The sequence below is a fragment of the Haliaeetus leucocephalus genome, unplaced genomic scaffold (assembly GCF_000737465.1).
Source record: "Haliaeetus leucocephalus isolate CR32 unplaced genomic scaffold, Haliaeetus_leucocephalus-4.0 Scaffold915, whole genome shotgun sequence".
NCBI classification, from domain to species: Eukaryota; Metazoa; Chordata; class Aves; order Accipitriformes; family Accipitridae; genus Haliaeetus; species Haliaeetus leucocephalus.
This window is the reverse complement of record NW_010973351.1, coordinates 3,020,612-3,040,437: the sequence shown is the minus strand read 5'-3', so window position 1 is coordinate 3,040,437 and position 19,826 is coordinate 3,020,612. Positions and strand designations below refer to the sequence as shown.

Genomic DNA, 19,826 nt, shown 5'->3' with positions numbered 1-19,826 from the left:
AAAGTAATCACCAGTAAAGTTCCTCCTTCCCTTCTTAATAAGCATATCCCAAGATGGTTGCTTTTTCACAAAAAGCACGCTTTCACCTTCTCACAAAGCTGATGGCCATATGGGTGTTAGCAGGTGAGTCAATAAAAGAAAATTCAGATTGGTTTCAAACTGTTTGAACTAGACCTGAGAGACCTGGAGCTGCAGTAGTCACAGTAGCTCCTCATTTTCATGTTGGAAGGAATTCCCTCGAGCCTCTTAATTCCCCAGGTCTAATCCACAGATTTGTTAACATTTTTCCAAAACCTAAAGATCTGCTGGAATCTCTCCAGAATGCAGTAGAAGACTACGAGCTCTCAGACAAATCAGATCTTTTGGAACCCTGCTGCTGCCCAGTGCTTTGAGCTTCCCATTAAAAATAAAAAATAGAAAAAAAAAAATACTGGTTCAAATGAAAAAGGAAGAAGGGTGTAAAGCAAATACGTAAAACCTTTGAAACAAAATAAAATCTACACTGATTTGAGGATAAATTCATGGAACTGGACACATTCCACCATGTATTTTGCAGCGAAGTCTGAGAGTTGCCCAAGAATCAGAAATTGGTTCGCTAGATATTTGGGAGATTCTCTCTGACAATTCATCTGGATACATTCCAGCATTGAGCTACAGAAGCTGGCCAAGACTACCCCTACGATTCTAAACTGGGCTGGGATCACATACTGAACAGTAAGTACTAAGAAGCCATTGACTTCTCACCCATTTGGGGAACACTTAAATCTTGTGCACTAAGTGGAACTCAGTCTTGAGGAAAAACAATAAATGCAGTCATGCAAGATAGTGAAACTGGGTTCCCACTATGTCTTGTGGTTAACTGGCCTGTTAAATAGATTACTCCATGCACTGCATGTTCTGTCTTTGTTCCCACACTGCAGTAATTCCCTGCCTCCTTCCTATCTCCCTACTATCCTTGACCCAGCTCACTCGCCCTTCTTAGACCTTCTCCTGTAGCACACCCAATGCACCACTGTTCAGCCCCCTGAGTAGACCTGGCACCACAGCCAACTAGCTGATCAACATGCACAATCAGTATTCAGCTAAATCCCAACAGGGATTTGGACTCATCCATCCCTCACTCTCTGGTGTGCCAAACAAATACGACACATTAGTTCAGAATACTGAGCATCTCTGAGATTTCTGTCTTTCTGCTCCCATAGATGGCCAATGCCTACCACAACCAGACACAGTTAGCAAGCCTGAGGGAAAGGGATGGAAAGAGAAGAGAAAGAAAACACGATTACCTGACAGGCCATTGCCATTCTGTTAAGACTCATTTCCTTAAGACAGGCTTGCTAACAGAAGTACATGATTCTGGAATTGGAGGCTAATGGCAATTAAGCACTGGGAAGGGAGAAGCTAAGTTGCAACAGGTAGACCCATTCAGTCATTCTGATTTGAATGTTCCAGTTCACAAAACTAGTTTTATGTAACAAAAAACCTTACTCACTGTATTAGCTACCTACATCAAACCCGCATAAAAACAATAAAGAAAATAAAAACCTTCTTTTCTCTGCTTTCCCTGCTGAATGCTCGTGCTTCAACAACACCGCTCACTTTTACTATGGGTCTTAACCCATTCGCTTTGGGAATGAACCGGAGCTTTGATGCCATAGGAACATAATTTTTTTGACGGACAGCTTCAATCTCCTCTGAAGATAAAGCACGTAGGTGTACTCTGGCAAAATGGTTTCTAAAATGCAAATACACATTTAGTGTAAGCAACAGGAAAGGCAGTAAAGTTAAAACACTTAATCTCTTTGTGATAACTGAAACCAAATATTTTTCTAAGATAATTACAAATACTAACCTCTGCAGAAAGTGACATGGAAGTCTGAATTTCAGAACAATTTCACAGTATCTTAACAACAATGTAATACAATAATAAGAGAGTACACATTTCTGCTTGATGCAAATTAAGGTAATTAAAAAAAATCTTAATTAACACAAATGAAAATTTAAGCACATATTAGCTGAGTACCTTTGAACATTATGAAATATTTTTGATGCAAGACAACAGGAAGTTGGATATTTCTCATGGTTTCAGAAGCTTGAAAGACATTAACGAAGTTGAATAGAACCTTCAGAAAACTATGTTAAGAAAGATCCAGGGAAGGACTTGCACACTGTAATGGGCTGTTCTACTCCCAACATTTAGGGGACCTACTACTTATTAAAAGTTATAGTGAACTGAGATACTAGGATACATATACAACATAAGGGCATTTAGGTATCCAGTAACATGATTCAAGTGTTAGCTGCAGCTAAATTGAACAGCACAAAATAATGAAAAACGGAAGGCTCCCAAGTCACAGGTTCTGAGCTCTGTAAATTCATCTTACTGGGAAATGTGCTTCCCCCTCAGGATTTACAGTGCAGTGTAGCTTAGTCCAAATCAATACTTTCCCATGCAATGACGCAGGAAAAGGAGGTGGAGCAAAAGCCCTTGCTTTTACTTAAGATGTATTGTTAAAGTGCCCTACCTGCAACATAAAAGACCTGGATCAATCTCCTGCACTGCTTGTATTGTTCAGATGGACAAAACGTGCCATTCCAAAAAGCCCTACAGCCTAGTGGTTAGGCTACTGCCCTGGGAAGTGAAGCAAGACAATTCAAATCCTCGCAAAAGAAGGGATACATATCTAAACTTACATGCAGATTTTTCACGTCCCACACAAACCAACCAGCTGGTTTAACAATAGGAGGCCACACTATCACAAAAGGCAGTGGATGGATAGTAGAAAGCTGGTAAGCATGCTCTAGGAGACACCTGAGAAGCCAAGCATGCAGGTAAGAGGCACACAAATACTTCTCTATGCCAACACAACTCACAAGGTAATGATCCAGCTGCTTGGGACTGCTGGGGTCCAAGCGATACAGTGCATGACACCTAGAAGGTATAGAGGCATCCAGGGCCAGCAAGTTGAGCTATTACTGAGCGAGTGTTTTCAGGATTTATACTCCAACTTTGGAATTAAATTCCTGGTAGAGATGCTGCCTAAAGTAAGGCAGAAAGGACAGGACATCCCTATTCCACAGCTAGAGATCGCTGTTATTCATAATGACTTAAATTCTTTCCTGAACCCATAAAACTTCATCATGTACTACAGTATTAGGTAGATCACGAAGACAAAACAAAGAACTCCAGTTCAACAGAAACAACTGAATGATCAAATCTCCACCCCTTTACAGTTCACATTTAAGTCTGGAGGAAAAAAAACCTCAACCACTGTATAAAAAAAAAATTACTTCCTTTGAAAGTGAAGACAAAGGCCAATTATTGGCATATCTTCATCATTACTACCTCTGGCCAGCTATAGAATTGGACATCATTTTGCCTGCAGCAACATTCATTGCTTATTTCATGGCATTTATAGCAGTGCTAATGATTTTTAATATGCACTGATCTAGTGGCCACTGAACCATTCTGCTCTCATTTGCACACTCACAACGCTGTTAAGCACGGGAACTTGGAGGAAGTTGAGTGGATGGTCCCGCTGTCTTTTGTCACCTCACCACAACCTGATGGGGGAGATTCAGAACTTCTGCAGCATTTTCAATCCTGAGCAGCCACTGTGTGTGGCAAGAGCAGGGAGGGCACGGTCCTTAGGAAAACAGATGCTGTCACCCCAACATCGGGTACCTTATTTTTAAAACATAACTTTGCATTCTGTGGGCCATGTAACTTGAAGCAACTGTAGCATGAAATACTGAATTTTTCTTAGTAACTACTCTTTTTAATTTGGCGTATGACATTTGGTATAGCCTCAAAAGTTAATAGAAAGTTGTCTGTGTGCTATGACCAGCACACTCTCACCTCCACCCATACAGCAAGACAAACATAAAGATTCAGGTCCCCTCTCAGAACCGTGGTCTGTACTCTTGAGTGGGATTCTGCATAGGAAGATCTACTCATGGGGATTTACTCCCTAATGACAATGCAGTGCAAAGACAAGCTCATGAGTAAAGTCCAGGTCCACTCAGTCCAGCCTGTTCCATCCACTCTCTTCCTCCCAAAGGAGGATGCAAAAGAACTGGAAAGGCATCAGTGGCCACGCTCGGCTGTGAACACTTTCCTGCAAGCCAGCTCAAAGCAATGGCCACAAGCAGCTCCAGCTGAGAAAAAGAACCAGGACAACCTCAAAACAGCCACATACTCTTTCTCCAGGGAAGATGAAAGCAGCTCAACAGCCTCTGGCACCAATTCACCAACAGTGCCTGAAAACGCTGGCTGGTTAAGAGAGGATGGTGCCTGGAGACCCTCAAAATGGCCAAGGCAGCCCTCAACAGCTGTTTCCCAAGATCTCTAAACCCCAATTCCTCTCCTCCCGTGTGAAGCAGGCAGCTTGCCACCTGTATGAATGCAGTAAGCTGGATTAGTAGGAGACCTCATGTTACATTGCACACTTGAAAAAGCAGTGCTGAAAGCCCTAGCCTTGTGAGTGAAGCTTAAGCACAGCTGCTGGGATCAGACTAAAAGTCCCTATAGCTATGTATCCTGTAGCCAACAGCAAACACCCTGCCCTTACAGTACACCCTTGGCAAGCACGCAGCAGTACTTCCTCGGGATGCTTCCCCAGCTTCCAGTAATCTACTGTTCAGGAACATCCCAAGCCAAAGGTGAGGAAGGGCTTCCTGCACAGTGGGGAAATATGTGGGGAGGAAATTAGAAGAAACGGGATCAGCCCAGATTAGGGTCTTTGGAGTTCAGAGCACCTTGTCCTTACATGCCTGGTTTTTCTGGGAAACTGGGAATAGGGACAAAAGGGCTAAAACCAAATTTTCTTTTAATCACATACCCCACTAAAAACAGCATTATATCTAATGTGTAAAATTAGTACTTGATGATACTTTATGCCAAAAAGTAGCCTTTAAAGTACATTAAAACTACATAAAACACTAATTGCAAAACTAAGTGTTAGTTTGAAGACAAAACAAACAGAATATGCGGTACTGAAAATTATATTCTACTACTACTAAATTGCATATTCTGTGCTACAACTGCAAACAAGATTGAGGCCCCATTAAGTGCAAAAACATGCAGAAGAGCTACACTGGAGATACCAATGTTGATATCAGGGCGCAGCGGGCAGGAGGGGAAAAAAAATAAAATCACATATATAACATTGTAGACCAACAGACCACTGTGAAAGCAAAAGGTTGACTGCATAACACAGCCATTAAAAGACAAGACAAAATATGCTAATTTTGCACAGTTCCAAAACGCTCTCAGACACCAACAATTTATAACGAAAACCCAAAAAGATGTGAACTATGGAGATGTGTGCGCAATACCATTCATTAAAATTGCCTTCAGATCTTCCCTATTTTCTCACTTAATTGCTTAAAATTTGATCTTAAATAACGCTCTAACTTAAATACATGCATGCATTTTTAGGACCAAAAAAGCAGCATGGAATTCCACAGCTGCACTAAAAAAGAAACTGCAGCTTTTAAATCCTTCAGTCTTAAAAAACCTGAAACCACAAAGCTACTGTCTGAATTTCTGACTAGAGTATTACAGCATTTCAGCAGAGGTTTGGGTTGTTTTTGGGGGGTTTGGTTTTTTGGGTTTTTTTTAATTAAAGCAGTTGAAGCAAATTGAGTATTTTTAAAATTAACTTTCCCAAGGTTACTTTGGGATTCTGTCACTATGCTCTACTCACTGTTAAAAGGTGTAAAAAATTGACTTATCAAAACAAAATCCTCTTTAAAATGGATTTTATTGTGGCAAAGGTTTCTCTTCTCCTACCAAAGAATTCTAAAGTTGAATCACTTTTCTCACACAAAATACTTCATAATTTACAAGCTGTGCATACTAAAATCACAGGCTGAATTTTCTTTTGGGAAATTAAGCAAATAAAAGGAGGATAAATGGGCAATAAATGAAAGCAGGATTATAACTTTACACTACAAAACACGAGATTTCTACATATTCCATTAATGTTTGATTACTTTTCCAATGTTACCTAATTCCAATGTTCTGTAACTTGCCCCAAATAAACTTTCGGTAGTAGAAAAGCATGTTTTTCTGGAACATGGTCTCGGTGATATAGAAAAATGATCTGAGCAACTCAACAACATAGGTATCCATCAGCCAGTACAGGAATTTAGCCAAAAGTTCTTCACGGAAACAATGTTCATACGCAGGAACAAAGTGATCACCTTCAATAAACAATTCAAAGGTAGTTATAGTGAATATCAACTGTTTGTATTAGTAAAGAAACAGAACATACAAACAAAAAAACCACACATTGTTAACACTTTTCTTAGCTTGAGGTTAATGGAAAGAAAAAAAGCAAGTACAAACAATTGCACAGATGCCACTCCAAATTTTCACTGGCATTAAAGTGACCGACCCAAGCTTAAAGTACAAACATAGAAACTAATCTGCAGTGACAAACTGACATACAGGATATGAATACATGCCATTAGTAGCCCAAAGACTTACTTTCTTTCCCCAGCATTGATCGTGCAAGATCTTTAATGCACAATGGCAAAATTATTGTGAAGGGAAAGGCAAAATGGAAATAAGCCTACTACAATATAAAACTTAAAAAAAAAAAAAGTGCAAAAGAATGAAAATACTTAGGTATACTGTAAAAATAACAGAATTGAACTGGGCTGACCTGGGGATAAGAATGATACTCAGATTTCCCAGTTACATGAAAATTAATTTCAGGGTTAACCTTTATTTCAGACATCCTATTATAAAAACTTATTGCTGCAGTCAAAAAAAAGAAGAAAAAAAAAATCACCCTTATTTAAGTCTATCAGCACTTCTAATATTTAGATGGCACAAAAATTACAAACCCAGAACATTCCTAGCTACTGTCAAATTTAAGGCCAGTAGTGGTGCTGAAATATGGGTGAGTAGGGAATAAAACCCAGTGCTACAATACTGAATTTTTGCCAACTTTCAATTACATTTTTTTCTAATTAAATTTAAGAGTAGAATTTAGCAAAATACAACAGGATAATTTAAAGAAATATAGAGAAATATTAGTTTAGCTGCATAGCACAAATGATTATGGCACAAATGTGTTAAAAACAGCTTAATTTTGACACAAAAGAGCTGAGGCTTAAAACTGAGACTTATGAAATGAAAATAAGTTGCCAGTTCTCTACCCTGTTTGGTTTTTGTGTGCTTCAGGGAGGAGACATATTCATGTATTTACAGCACCTAAGAAAAGACTACCATAAAGAGAGAAAACAGTGTTCACTTCAACAGAAGCCAGCTAACATCAATGAAAAAATCCAGTGACTGTTAGAAAATCCTCTAACTGAAGAGTTGCAATATGCGGCTGTAATACACAAATTAAATCAGCATGTTGTTAAGTAGCTGTCCTGGAACTAGATCATTTTTTACTAAGTGCTTGACAACAGATGTAGATGATGGCTACAATTCAGGGAACTAACAAGAAACCACTACTACCAATTTTGGAGAAAAAAAAAAACCCTACAGTGCAGCAAAGCAATTAAATGTGTGTTTAAACTTCAAGCACAAGGGAGTACTTTCATGAAAATTAAAATTAAGCCTATGTGTTGCTTTTCTTGGAATAAGGCCAGAGAGTAAGAGGGTATTACATTTTTTTCAGATAAGATGTTCCAAATGACTATGAACCAAACATATATTCTACAATAAAAACCTTTTAAAATATTTAACTCCTCAGCATTTTGAAAAGCATGTTTTTGAGCCAGAGTTTCTGAATAAAGAATCAACGTATTTGCTAGAATTAACAGTTTCTTATGGAAGTGTAACCTCCCCTATTTTTGACATCAGTTCTCAAACATCAGACTTGTTTATTTTCCTCCTACATTACAAAGAACCCATAGTAATTTCAGAACCTTATCGCACCTTTTAAGAAGGAATACCATTTTCAGCTCACATTACTGTAGGATCCACGTACATAACCAGGTAAGAATAAATATTGCAAACATACCAGTTAAGGAAGTGCAATCCACATTGTATAGGTGGAGAATGGAAGCACAGAAAAATGACAACATGCATTAGATCCTACAGCAATCAACCACAGAACGCCAGCTTCAGCCTAGATTTAAGTCCTAGGATAGTGTCTGAAAAAAAGACTTTTTCAGGGAAGCAAGATTTACTTGACATCATTTGAAAAAGAGGACTAAACTGAAGGGATTCATACAGAATTTGGAGCAATCAGCTGATGCCCTCACGACAGCTTTCAGCCAGGGACCACTCGGTCTGGTGACCTCTGTACCATCAACGACCCAGCCTGAAGTAGTGCTCAGCATGGGTCTCTTGTTCCTAGAGTCGGGCTCTAGAAAGGTAACAGATAGTGGACAACGCCTGCATTGCACAGCTCCCATACTCATGTCTTTCTCACAAGGTTGATGGGGGGGGCAAGGGGGGGAAACACGCTGTGGAACGAAGGCTCACTCCCACAGCAGAGGAACACATGCCACTACAAGCCTCTTCAGTTCTTTCTGAAAGCTTATGGTAACCAACAGGCAGACTGCATTTGTTCCTTATGTGCTTAGGTCATACTTCAAGGAATTTTTAGAGTTACTGCAATTTGGAGGGAGGGGTGGAAGGGGGCTCTGTTGAAAGGCCCAGGTTCTGAATTCATGGTTGTGAAAATGTCATCCTATTATACACAAAAAGCGTGAATGAAAACGATGAAAACTGTAGTTTTGGAAGGAAGACAGGCTTAAGTGTTATTCCACCATCAATTACAAATATTACTAGGTTTGCTCTCTCGGCTATGGTTATTATCAGTGAACCCAACAACTCTGAACTCAGACTCAGTACCCTCGCCTTCCCACCTTAAACGTGAACACCAGCCATCTGACACCCCCGCCACTTAAATTCTTTAAGAAGTACCTTTGACTAGACGAAGCCACATGCAGTCATTCACTCTCATCTTCCACATCAGCTCCTGCAACGAAAGCTTAGCAAACTTCCCCATGGAAATGAACACTTTCACATTTTTTAAGAACCGGCACTTGTTATGGTTAGAACCCCAAAGCTCAGCGGGGATGACCCGCTCCAGGCACTCCCTCACAAAGATGTACACCTGCCAGTGGCTGCTGTGCTGCTTGAGGAGCTCCCCGAGGGCTGAATCACACACCTCTCCCGAGTTTTGCTCCTCACTCTGCAACTCCCCCCGCACAGATTTTGCAAGAGGAGCACGTAAGTTGTCTGGCGCATCAGTGTGACCAGATTCACATCTGCTGCTTGTCACACTCTTAGTAGGCTCCTTCCCAAACTGTTCCACTTGCTCGCGAACCTCTGCTTCCCCAGGCAAGGCTGCCTGAGAAGGCAGCTCAGTTTGTCTCACACTGGTTTCAGATATCCAGACAGGGCAATTTTTTTTCAAGAGAACTAAGTAAGGGCACTTTCCATGGTTCTTTAAGAGTTTCTGAAATGTGTGTCTCATTTGCCAGTAGCGTTTGGGCAACCTCTTCTTTCTCCAGTTGTGATGTGGCAGACTTTGGCTGTGCTTTTGCTCCAACAGATTTTGGCTTAAGAATATAGTTTGTATAAGCCGTCTTCCACCTGCCTGACAGCCCTGCAAGCGATTCAATAAAAACGATTTAGGAAAACATTCTTGGAAACTCCTGCGAGAGTACAGAAGAAACTTCCTGTCAATGTATACTGCAGAACGCAGGAGTGTGTTTGGTAACTTCTTTGCCAAATGAGCTAGGGGACTTTCCCGCCTTCCACATTTTGAAGAAATACCCTCCACGGCTTTGATCTGTACAGAATCCAACTGAGATTTATACACATGCATCTCTACTCCTTTCCTATGGGATTCTGCTTGAATTTCAATGCTGGGCTTTAAAAGTTTGTTACTCTGAACTCCTCGCAGGAAAGACCTTTCACCTGCCACAAACTTCTTCCCGTCACAAGATGTGTGAACTAAAGAAGGACCAGACATATCACTGCTACTTCTTTGAGAAACGTGCTGGTTTTTAATGAGATTTACAGAATGTGATTCTACATACCCAGTTCCGTATCTCTTGGAACTACTTTGGTTTACATCAGGAGTGAGATTACAAGCCTTTTCCTCTCTCACTTTTTCCTCTACTTTTGCTCTCTTAGCTGAAATTTCAAGTTGCTCCCTATCAAGCTTCCTTTTTAAAGACGGTGCTGTAGCTGACAAATATAATCTGGAGCTACTCTGTTTTTCCAGATGTTCAGTAACCATTCTGATCTGTTTGCTTGCTTTAGAAACGGCTTTTGCAGAATACTGGTAACTGGACATGACGCTTTGTGTCTTGTTATTTTTTTTATTTCCCATGCTGGAGACCTTAGCTTCAAGTCTCTGCCTGCATTTCCACCAATGCGACTTTGAAAGATACTTTCTATGAAACATAAGCCTTTTTTGCATATAGTCAAGCAAGCTACTACGTTTATGCTTTGAAAACCTTTGTTTAACAAACACTGGGGATGAGTCTACATTATGTGAAATAAGTTCATAAACTGGTTGCCCACAAACTTGGTAACAATTACTAGGGGGAACCAGCATAAAGATTGCACAATGTTCCAACAAATACATCATCACATCATCCCCTATCCTGCTCAGCAGTGTTTCCCAGAGGCCGCTGATACGAATAGTTTCTGTTGCAGTATTGGGTAGGTAGCTGTATATATTTGAAGACGGCATGATTTGGAAATGAGAACTGTTTTCGTCCAGTAAGGAGTATCCATACGCGAGGACATTCTTCTTTCTTTTTTCACACAGTCTCTGAACAACTCGTGTGATGACTTCACTCTGACTAGATAACTGAAGAAAGAAAGAAAGAAAGAGAATGAGTTTTTTATCAACAACTCTTCCATAAACCACAATATACACTTCAAATAAACAGACATGCAAGATACACAGTCCTAGCCATCAGCTTTAGATCAAGCCCTTTCAAAGCAATATTAACGATTCAAAAGTGCCATACCCAAAAAGAAAGGTTTTCAAGTGTACCAGAACATGTTTACATGCAGCGACACGGGCCTACGACTTTAAGGAAGTCTTTTTAACGTCTGCCCTTTTGATCCTCGTTTTCATGCCCAGGAAACACCCTACACTACTCCCCTCGGCTCCCTGAGCAACCTGGACTCCAAGGCCTTCGGGTCACTCTGCCCGTAGATAAGTGCTCGTAGATACGTGCTCATGCAGGCTCTAACCTCCAGGGAACTAACACCGATTTTCTTGAGGCCTCCATTTCCTTTTACGTAAAGAAAAGTTCAACTAAACGACTCGGTTCACAATTCTAAAACCCGCTCAACAAGCTTGCAAAGTTCGTTTCCTACCGTAGCACGGTTTCGCTCATGCACTTCGCGGCTCCAAGAGAAAAAGCCGTCTTTTCCCCTCTGAAAAGTTTCTTCTGCTTAAACGCCGACCTGCAAGCGGTATTCCCCCCCTCTTCCTTACCCTCTCAAGAGTGGAAATGAAAAAATGCCACTTCCCCAGCTGCTCCCCGGGCCACATTTGAGTTTGTTCACTCCTACCCCACAGTGCAAGTCAGGGAGCCCCCAGGCCGGCAGCCTTTTTGCCCTGGCTAACCACCCACCCGCTGAGCGCCAGCGCTTTGCTCGCCCCCCCCCCCAGCCAGAGGAGGAGGAGGAGGGGGGGAACGATCCCCCCACCGCTCCCCGCTGCCTAGGGCCGACAACCGAGGCGGCTGGAAGGGGGCAGGCGAGGCGAGGCGAGGCGAGGGGAGGCCGGGCCGGCAGCAGCCACGAGGGGCGACGGTCCGCCGCCCCCGCGCAGCCATGGAGGACGCAGGAAGCGCTCTACCACCCAGCCAAGGCGGGCGGCAGCGCCCAGCGCCGCCTCCGCGGCCCCCCTCAGGGTCGGCACGGCCCTCACCGCTCGCCCCAGCCGCCCGGGGAAGCCCCGCGCCACCGGCATGGGGATGATGGGGATGGATGGGGATGGGGGGGGGGGGGGGGTGTCCGGGTTCTCGCCCGGTGTCCCCCCCCACCAACAACCAACCCCGGTAGGGGCTCGGTCCTCGGCGAGGGCTGCGCTGGTGCGGCCGCCCCGGGAGCGACGCAGGTGCGAGCGGGCTACCGCTCGGTCCCTGCCTCCTACCTGCTGGAAGGTGAAGGGCCGGGGGATGGCGCGGGCTCCGCGGGGGACGCACACCACGCACTGCCCCACGAAGGTCCGGTAGCAGGGGGCGTCGTCGCCCCGCAGCACCTCGGTCTCCCCGGTGCCGCTTTCCCGCAACCGACGGATGAAGGTCTCCAACGGGGCGGCCTCGGCGTAGCAGCCGCGCAGGGCGGCCAGCACCGCCGCGAAGGGCTCCGCGCCCGCCATGTTGTGGAGAGACGGAGCACGCCGCCACCTGAGGCGGCCCCGCGCTCCGCTCCCCTCCCGCCTTCCCTCCCGCACCGCTACGCTCCCCTACCACCGACGGCGGGCGGCCGGGAACTGCATCAATTTAAAAAAAAAAAAAATAAAAACCTGAGGAAAACACCCTCGCAAAATTGCCCCTGCGGCCACCGCCGGGCCCCAACGTGGCCTCTGAGGGGCGGTGGTCGAGGCGGGGCGGGGCGGGGCGGGAGGCCGCTGTCCAGCTCCGGCGTTCCTTCCCTCCTCCGGCGCCGTCTGCTGCGGCAGCCCGGACCGGACCGGCCCGGAGGGGCGAAGGAAGGGCTGGAGGGGGAGTCTGTGAGGCAAACTTGTTTGGGTTTTTGTCTTGGGACAGCTTCGTAGCGACTTTTCGGTGGGCGATTTCGTGCTGTGCTTTTTCGGGGTGCTTGGGATGGGGCGGAACTGCGGTCAAAGAAAGGTGTTGGAAGGAGTTTGTAACTGTTCGTGAAGGTGGGTTTCCTCTGGAAGATTCCCTTCCGTGGAACCCCTTGTAGGGTCAGCACTCCGTCGAGGATCTGTCTGAAACAAGAGCGACTGTAGAAGAGGGTCACAGTGGAGATGAACAGCGTAAACCCTAAAAATGACAGATGGGCAGCTCCTGGGTTTCTCGTCAAACTCATGAACGAAGAAGCCGAATCACGGTCGAATGTAACCTCCTACTCAAAACCTTTCTCGGTGTCTGAAGACTTCCTGGTAGCAAACTTGATGCCAGACTGTAAAAGCGATTGCAGTGGAGTTCTGGGGAACTGTAGCTCTCTAAGCCTGATGTTTGTTCCAGGTAAATTAGTAGAAATAACAGAAGATAGGATTAGTAGGTGCTGGGAGAAATACAAGTTGCTTAGTCAACATTGTTCCCGTAGAAGGGAGTCCTGCCTTAGAACACTCTTTGAGTTCTATGAAGGGTTGGGAAGACATGAAAATTATGGTGATCTGGTTGATACATTCTACTTGAGTTTCCAAAAACCTTTGCAAGGAAGTGTTATCAATTAAAAAAAAAATAAATAAAATGGAAGGTGCTGGTCCAGAGATATTGTTGTTAAAAGATAAGAGATAGAGGTAGGGATAAATGGTCAGTTCTTTCAACTGAGGAAGATCCCCACCAGACTCCACAGCCTTTCTGGGCAACCTGCTCCAGTGTTTTATCACCCTCAGAGTAAAAAGTTTTTTTCATGTTTAAGTGGAATTTCCTGTATTTTAATTTGTGCCCACTGCCTCTTGTCCTGTCACTGAATACCACTGAGAAGAATTTGGATACATCTTGCTTACATCAGCTATTTATACACTTTGATACGATCCCCACTGAGCCTTTCCTTCTTAGGGCTAAACAATCCCAGCTGCCTCAGCAGCTCCTCATATGTCAGATGCTCCAGCTGCTTAATCAACTTAGTGGCCCTTAGTGGCAAGTTCACTGGGCCCACCGTCATGTATCCATGTCATTTTTGTGCTGGGAACACAGATCTGGACGAATAATGAAGTCACAGTTCTCCTCAACAAAATGTATCCTTCAGGGCAGACTTAATCTTATCCACATCCTGCTTTACAGCAGTTTCTGTGAAAGGGAGTTACCCTGGGAATGGATGATGGTAGTGCAGTGATAAAAATAAATCAGCATTTTTACAGTCCAACAGTGAGGTAAAAGGAAATAAGATGTTATGTTTAGGTCTAGCTTCAGAAATTACTATTTAAAGATGAAAGCTTACTGCAAATGTGTCTCTCTTTTTAAAGTTCCTTTTGAAAAGGCTGAAAGGAAACTGCTATGAGAAGTGTCACCAGAAGAAGAAAAAAAGTAAGGTGTCTTTCAAAAACCTGAAGCTGTGTTCAAACAGAAAAGTAAAAACCTAATAAAACAATATCAGAATATTTTGACGAATAACTTTCCAAAGCTGAAAGAAATATCAAACATCAGAAGTGGGACAGCTTGCCAAGAAGTCCATAATGTAAAAGTGGGAAAAATGTCTTGACGCTGTGCAAGCACTACTTAGCAATAGCCAAAACGTTGGTGTGTTGTCAACACCGTTAGTCACAGATCCAAAGCACAGCACCATGCAGGCTACTGTGAAGAAAGGTAACTCCCTCCCAGCCAGACCCGGTACAGTTTGCCAGAGTAAGACCCCTTAATGATCCATCACATCCATCAGTCTGAGTAATCACTGACTAGGGGATCTTCAGCCAATGTGGCCGATCTTGGTCCCAGTCTCACCCTGAGGCTGCTGCTTGAGCTAGATCCATACAGTCATATGCTGTTAATCAAGGACATCCCTCCAGTTTAACCAGCTACTCAGCAGAATCCCTTTTTAGGGCACCCATCACCTGTCACAGATCTTATTTGCTGTGGAACGAAGCCTGTTGTGAGGGACTTGCTTCTCTGCTGGGCTGCATCTGCAGCCTTGGTTTTCTTTACAGTGGTCTTGGTAACTGGAGGTGCCATTTGTTTCTCTGGCTGGCTTCCCAAGTTACAGAGCTCATCTTGCAGTGAGGCCTGTGATGTGGGGCAACAAGCCCTTTTTAGCACTGTTATTATTACAGTTACCAGGCTTCCATGGGTCTGGTTCTTCCCATGCATCTCCATCCCAATCCTCTGGATCAGGACTCTCCCTGAGAGTTGCAGTGGTCCCTTCTTCACCTTTTAACTGCTTTTTGCAGGCCACTGCGTGTCTCTCGCACTGTGTGTGATGGTCCCTGAATGGCGTGTCTCTGTTCTCACACCAGCCCCAGCCTTTCTATTTGATTCAGTTTCTCCCTACTTGCCTGTTGCTCATTAAAAGCAAATGTTTAGCCTTTCCTTCTCCTCCTACATTTGCCTCCTCAGAGTCATGGTCTTCATTGCATCAGACACATCCCGTGCCAGTCAAACTTTGAACTTTTCAATTCTGTTTAATCCATGTTCAGTGCTGCTTTTCACCTCTCAGTCCCAATATTTCCTCCAGAAACTCTTTGATCCTTTTCTCAGCCTCTTGGCTGACAGCCAGCCATGCCCAGGTGCGTCATACTTTGCTCTTCCTCACGTTTCACACTGCCTTTCCGTATTAGAGAGTTTGAGGGGAAACTAATTCTCTGTGTGTGCTCGTTTTGGCTGGGATACAGTTAAATTTCTTCATAGTAGCTGGTATGGGGCTATGTTTTGGATTTTTGCTGAAAATAGTATTGATAACACAGGGATGTTTTGGTTACTGCTGAGCAGGGCTTACCCAGAGCCAAGGTCTTCCGTGCTCCTTATACTGCCCTGCCAGCAAGGAGGCTGGGGGGGACGACACACAAAAAAGCTGGGAGGGGACACAGCCAGGACAGCTGACCCCAGCTGACCAAAGCGATATTCCAGACCATATGGTACCGTGCTCAGCAATAAAACTGGGGGGGGGATGTTGGCGGGGGGGGGGGGCGCTGCTCGGGGACTGGCTGGGCATCGGTCGGTTGGTGGTGAGCAATAGTTTTCATTTGCATCACTTGTCTTTCTTGGGTTTTATTTTCCTCTCTCTTTGTAATTCTTTTTTTTTCCTTACAATTTTATTTTTTAAATTATTAATTCTTTTTAACTATTAAACTGTTTTTATCTCAACCCATGAGTTTCTTTCTCACTTTTACCCTTTCGATTCTCCCTCCATCCCACCAGGGAGGGGGAGTGAGTGAGCAGCTGTGTGGTGCTTAGTTGCTGGCCGGGATTAAACCACGACACCGTGGGTTCAGTCCCTACTGAATTACTACTTTCTGCAAGCTCATGCTGTGTTGCCATGCTGCTGTTCAGGCAGATGAGCCTTGTAAGTTTTGAGACCTCCACACAAGCTCATTCCCTCAGGTGCAGATCTTTTCATAGCCCAGGTGTGGTCTGTCCAGTTGCTTTCAGGCTTTGACTGCTGCTTTAGTGCTGAGGATGCCTGCATCATCCACCAGTCTGCATCTAGATTTACTATGCCTAAGTGCAGCATCTGTGACCTTGTTACATGGGAAAGGTAGAGCAGAAAACGTGCGTACAGTTGGCTCCCTAAAATTTTTATTTACTCCATCCTTTACACCTCGGTGGGTTATTTTTTTACTATGTCATTGCAGAGTCTGCAGTAGCAAAATGTTAATAAAAAAGCAGTGCTCTTCAGGTACTGAAGGGGTGGGGAACCTGCTGGCAGTGAAGAGGTGGTGTTGATCAGACACAGTGTCCTTACCCGGTGTCAATGCTGGAGCGTTCTCTCCCTGTTGTAACTCCTTTCCTGTTCTTGTAGGGGGCTCTGACCATCTTTTATGCCTTGTAATCCTCTGCGTTTTCACCATTTATGGGAGGTTTTTCAAATGGTTTTTTTCGTTTTTGTGTAGAGAACCTCTTTCTACCTGTCCCCTTGGATGGCATTCCCCAGTGACCATTAATTGACCATTTGTAGTTCATGTATCTATCCTTGGGTGGTGGGAATTCTGCTCTCAGTCCTGTGCTTGGAACCCCAGAGGGGGCCGGCTATGTAAGAAACAGCTTTCATATCCTAACCCTTTACACTTAAATCCAAGCTCACAAACCCACAGCATGGTGTTACCATATAAGAAAAGGCATGCCTCACTACACATGGGTATTTGAGGAAAGGAGAAAGAAAACCAGCATTTCCCTGCAGAGGCTGTTTGGTACCTGCCACCTACCAGGAGCACTAGCAAAAAACCTGACTTTGCAGGGTTGTATTTGTATGGTGTGGAGTAAATGCTGTACAAGTGCTTCAAGTCTACTTAGCTCACGTTTGTGACTCATTGTGCCAAAAGGCAGAAGCGTAGGCTGCTCGACAGCCCAGTGTAAAGCAAGTCCTGCCCCTGTGGCAGCGGGATGAGAGTCCACGTGCGCTAAACCTTAGTAGTGTCCAGAAATGGTCCAGTGGAAAAAAAGCTTTGCATGCTGAAGAATCTAATTCTGCTCCTATAAAGAAAGCACTTTTCTTAGCATTTACTCTTGGCCTTGGCAAACCTAGGTGTTAACTATCTCACTTCGAAGATGGTCCATTCTGATAAGAAATTTTCAGCTTGACCCTAAAAAGAGTTGGTAGTTGGCAACTTCATTAGAGAAGGGAGTAGCCTTTCACTTCTCTGCTGAGTCCTTCAGAGCTCTGCCCCAGTAATGTGATGCCAGGATACAGTCCCAAGAAAGAACTATGGAACTACATTTAACAAGGGAAAAAGGCACTGGGGAAGAATAATCTGAAAGAAGTAAAATATATGATCCTGCTGGTAGCTGAATGTAAGAACAGTTCCTTCAGCTGGTCAAATCTTCAGCAGAATGAATCCCTGTTTTGTGTATGAACTAAGTTAGCCTTTGTCACTGGGAGACTTTCAGTCAAAGACGGTGCTTCCTTTAAGAATGCAGAGGTCAGCAGAAAAAAGCAGCTTTTTTAAAAAAGATTGTTGCAGACTGAGAATGGCTGTAGCTGATTAGAAGGAGAAGACCCCAATCCTTTCTGAATTCCTGGGACAGAAAACCAGAAAGTTTAAGGGACTTGTTTGGCACTCCAGCTAGAGGTTATTTACAAGCAATCATTTAAAAACACATCCTAACCAAAGAACACTTTCTTCTTTTCCTCTCTCCCAACCCCAAAAGGGGTGAATGTGTTTCTGTTCCCTTTTTGTAAGCTACTTCTTGAAATTCTAATTCTGTCAAGTTACAGGTTGAAGAAAGTGGTAGTGAAGGACATGGATGCTTGCAGAGCCTTGTATCGTCAAGTCTGCTTTTTGAATGGCTGTTCAGCGAAGGGTTTTGGTAATAAGAAAACAGATCCATAATGTACTGCTGATCCTTGCACTTTTGGCATAGCTAAAGAGGATCAGAGGTAGCCTGTATGAGGCTGCAGAGAATGCTTACTGTGTTCCAAGCATAATGGAGTCAAGGTCTGTGACGGGAATTTTTTCAGATTGCCTGGTCCTCTGACACTAATCTGAGATCCCCAAGTTTATGAAATCAGAGTTGGCTTGAAACAACACAAATTCCTGGTTCAAGGTGTTTGGGGTTTTTTTTTGTTGTTGGTTTTTTTTTTTTTTTTTTTCTCCTATGTATCTTTGTAACAACTTCTGGGATGGCAGAGAGGGTGAGGCTAACCAGTTCTTTCTCAAGCAAGTTGATGAAGGGTTTGTTGGTTTTACCAAATAAAACACTGCTTATTCCTTTCTGTTCTCTTTGTCAGCACTAGGCAAATGAAACACCTGCTTACGATGGAGACTAAACAGCAGATGCAGCAAGAGCTGAGAATTTCAGTACAGGAAATGTAAATTGCTAAGTCCAGTTGGAAGAGCAGAGGCTATGCTCCAGCAGATCCTGTGGAAGTCAGTCAAACTCGTTATCTATGACGATTCTCTGAGCTGAAGCTTGCAAGTGATGCAGATGGGAGACTGCAGGGCAGCGAGGAGGCAGAGCGTGCTGGATAGCCGCTGCTGGCTGGCCACCAGCCAGGCATTGAGCGTTACGCGGCACTAAGCTGGAGCTGTGCCAGGCCTGGTGTTCTGAACGGAGCGACGAGCGTAGCTGCGATTCCCACGTACACGCTCAAAAGCTCCAGCTTCAGTGGCCAGGTGGACCAGAGCATGCCGATGAACCACAGCAGTGAAACATCTATCTGGCTTTAGGCTGCTCGACGCAGACTAACCTGTGGCTAGAGACTGCTAGAGGCAATTAATGCCTAACAAAAATGCTCAGAGTGTGCGCTTCGAGGTCCAAAATAAGCCCATGAGTCTTTGCAGGCATACAAGACTAGGGGGACAAATCATCATAAAGGCAACCATGAAAGAGCTCTGTCTAAATAAGGACTATGGAGCTGTGGATGACTAAGGGGAACACTGGGGTCAGGAAACTGAGAGGCTGGTACATGCTATACCCAAAACAGCTTGCGAGAGGTTTTATGGGTACCATATGGCAAGGACTAAAAGGACAGAGTATTGCTAAACAGAAAGCTGGGGGAAGAAGGGCAGAAGCTGTCCTTTTAAGCAAACATAGGCAGACGTGAGCCAGAATTCCCCAGTGTTAGTGTGTTTGTCTTTTGAATCTGAAGTATTGTGCTCCTTTTGATGCGGGTGTACTCATCAGGGTGAGTGGGGGTACGATAAAAAAAAAAAAGACAATACAGGATTTTTGGGGACCCGATATTAAAAGGAGCAGTAAGAAATAGAATTGCATAAAGCAGCTGAAGCAAACTGACTAGCTCGATAGCCTTAAGAAGGCGCAGTGGTATTTAAGTCGGATGAAAACATGGCAGACGTCAGTTCCCTCTGTGCTAAGAGGAAATTCTTAAATGTGTCTGTAACCACTGGAAAAGAGCATCGATCCTCACAGATACAGGACCAAACCTCTCCTAGTGCAAGAGGGGAAGCAGTCAGAGACTGTCAATGGGCATCTGGGAAAGCTGGGCTCTTCCTGGCTTTCTCAACTCCTAGAGCTAGATTTATTCACTCGGAAGGTTTTACACAGGACTATCAGGAAGCCCTATTAGT

The 19,826-nt window shown here is 44.1% G+C and overlaps 1 protein-coding gene across 1 annotated transcript in view; it reads right to left on the bottom strand.

The window, feature by feature from the left end:
• TERT (telomerase reverse transcriptase) overlaps positions 1 to 12,332 on the bottom strand; it is a 32,923-nt gene extending 20,591 nt beyond the window's left edge. The window contains exons 1-5 of the mRNA XM_010583560.1: positions 12,105 to 12,332; positions 9,283 to 10,802; positions 8,897 to 9,246; positions 6,012 to 6,207; positions 1,546 to 1,735 (exon numbers count right to left, since the gene is read on the bottom strand). Of these exons, the coding sequence (XP_010581862.1) occupies positions 1,546 to 1,735; positions 6,012 to 6,207; positions 8,897 to 9,246; positions 9,283 to 10,802; positions 12,105 to 12,332 (2,484 nt within the window). The remainder of the gene's footprint in view (positions 1 to 1,545; positions 1,736 to 6,011; positions 6,208 to 8,896; positions 9,247 to 9,282; positions 10,803 to 12,104) is intronic.
• Positions 12,333 to 19,826: the final 7,494 nt, after the last annotated feature.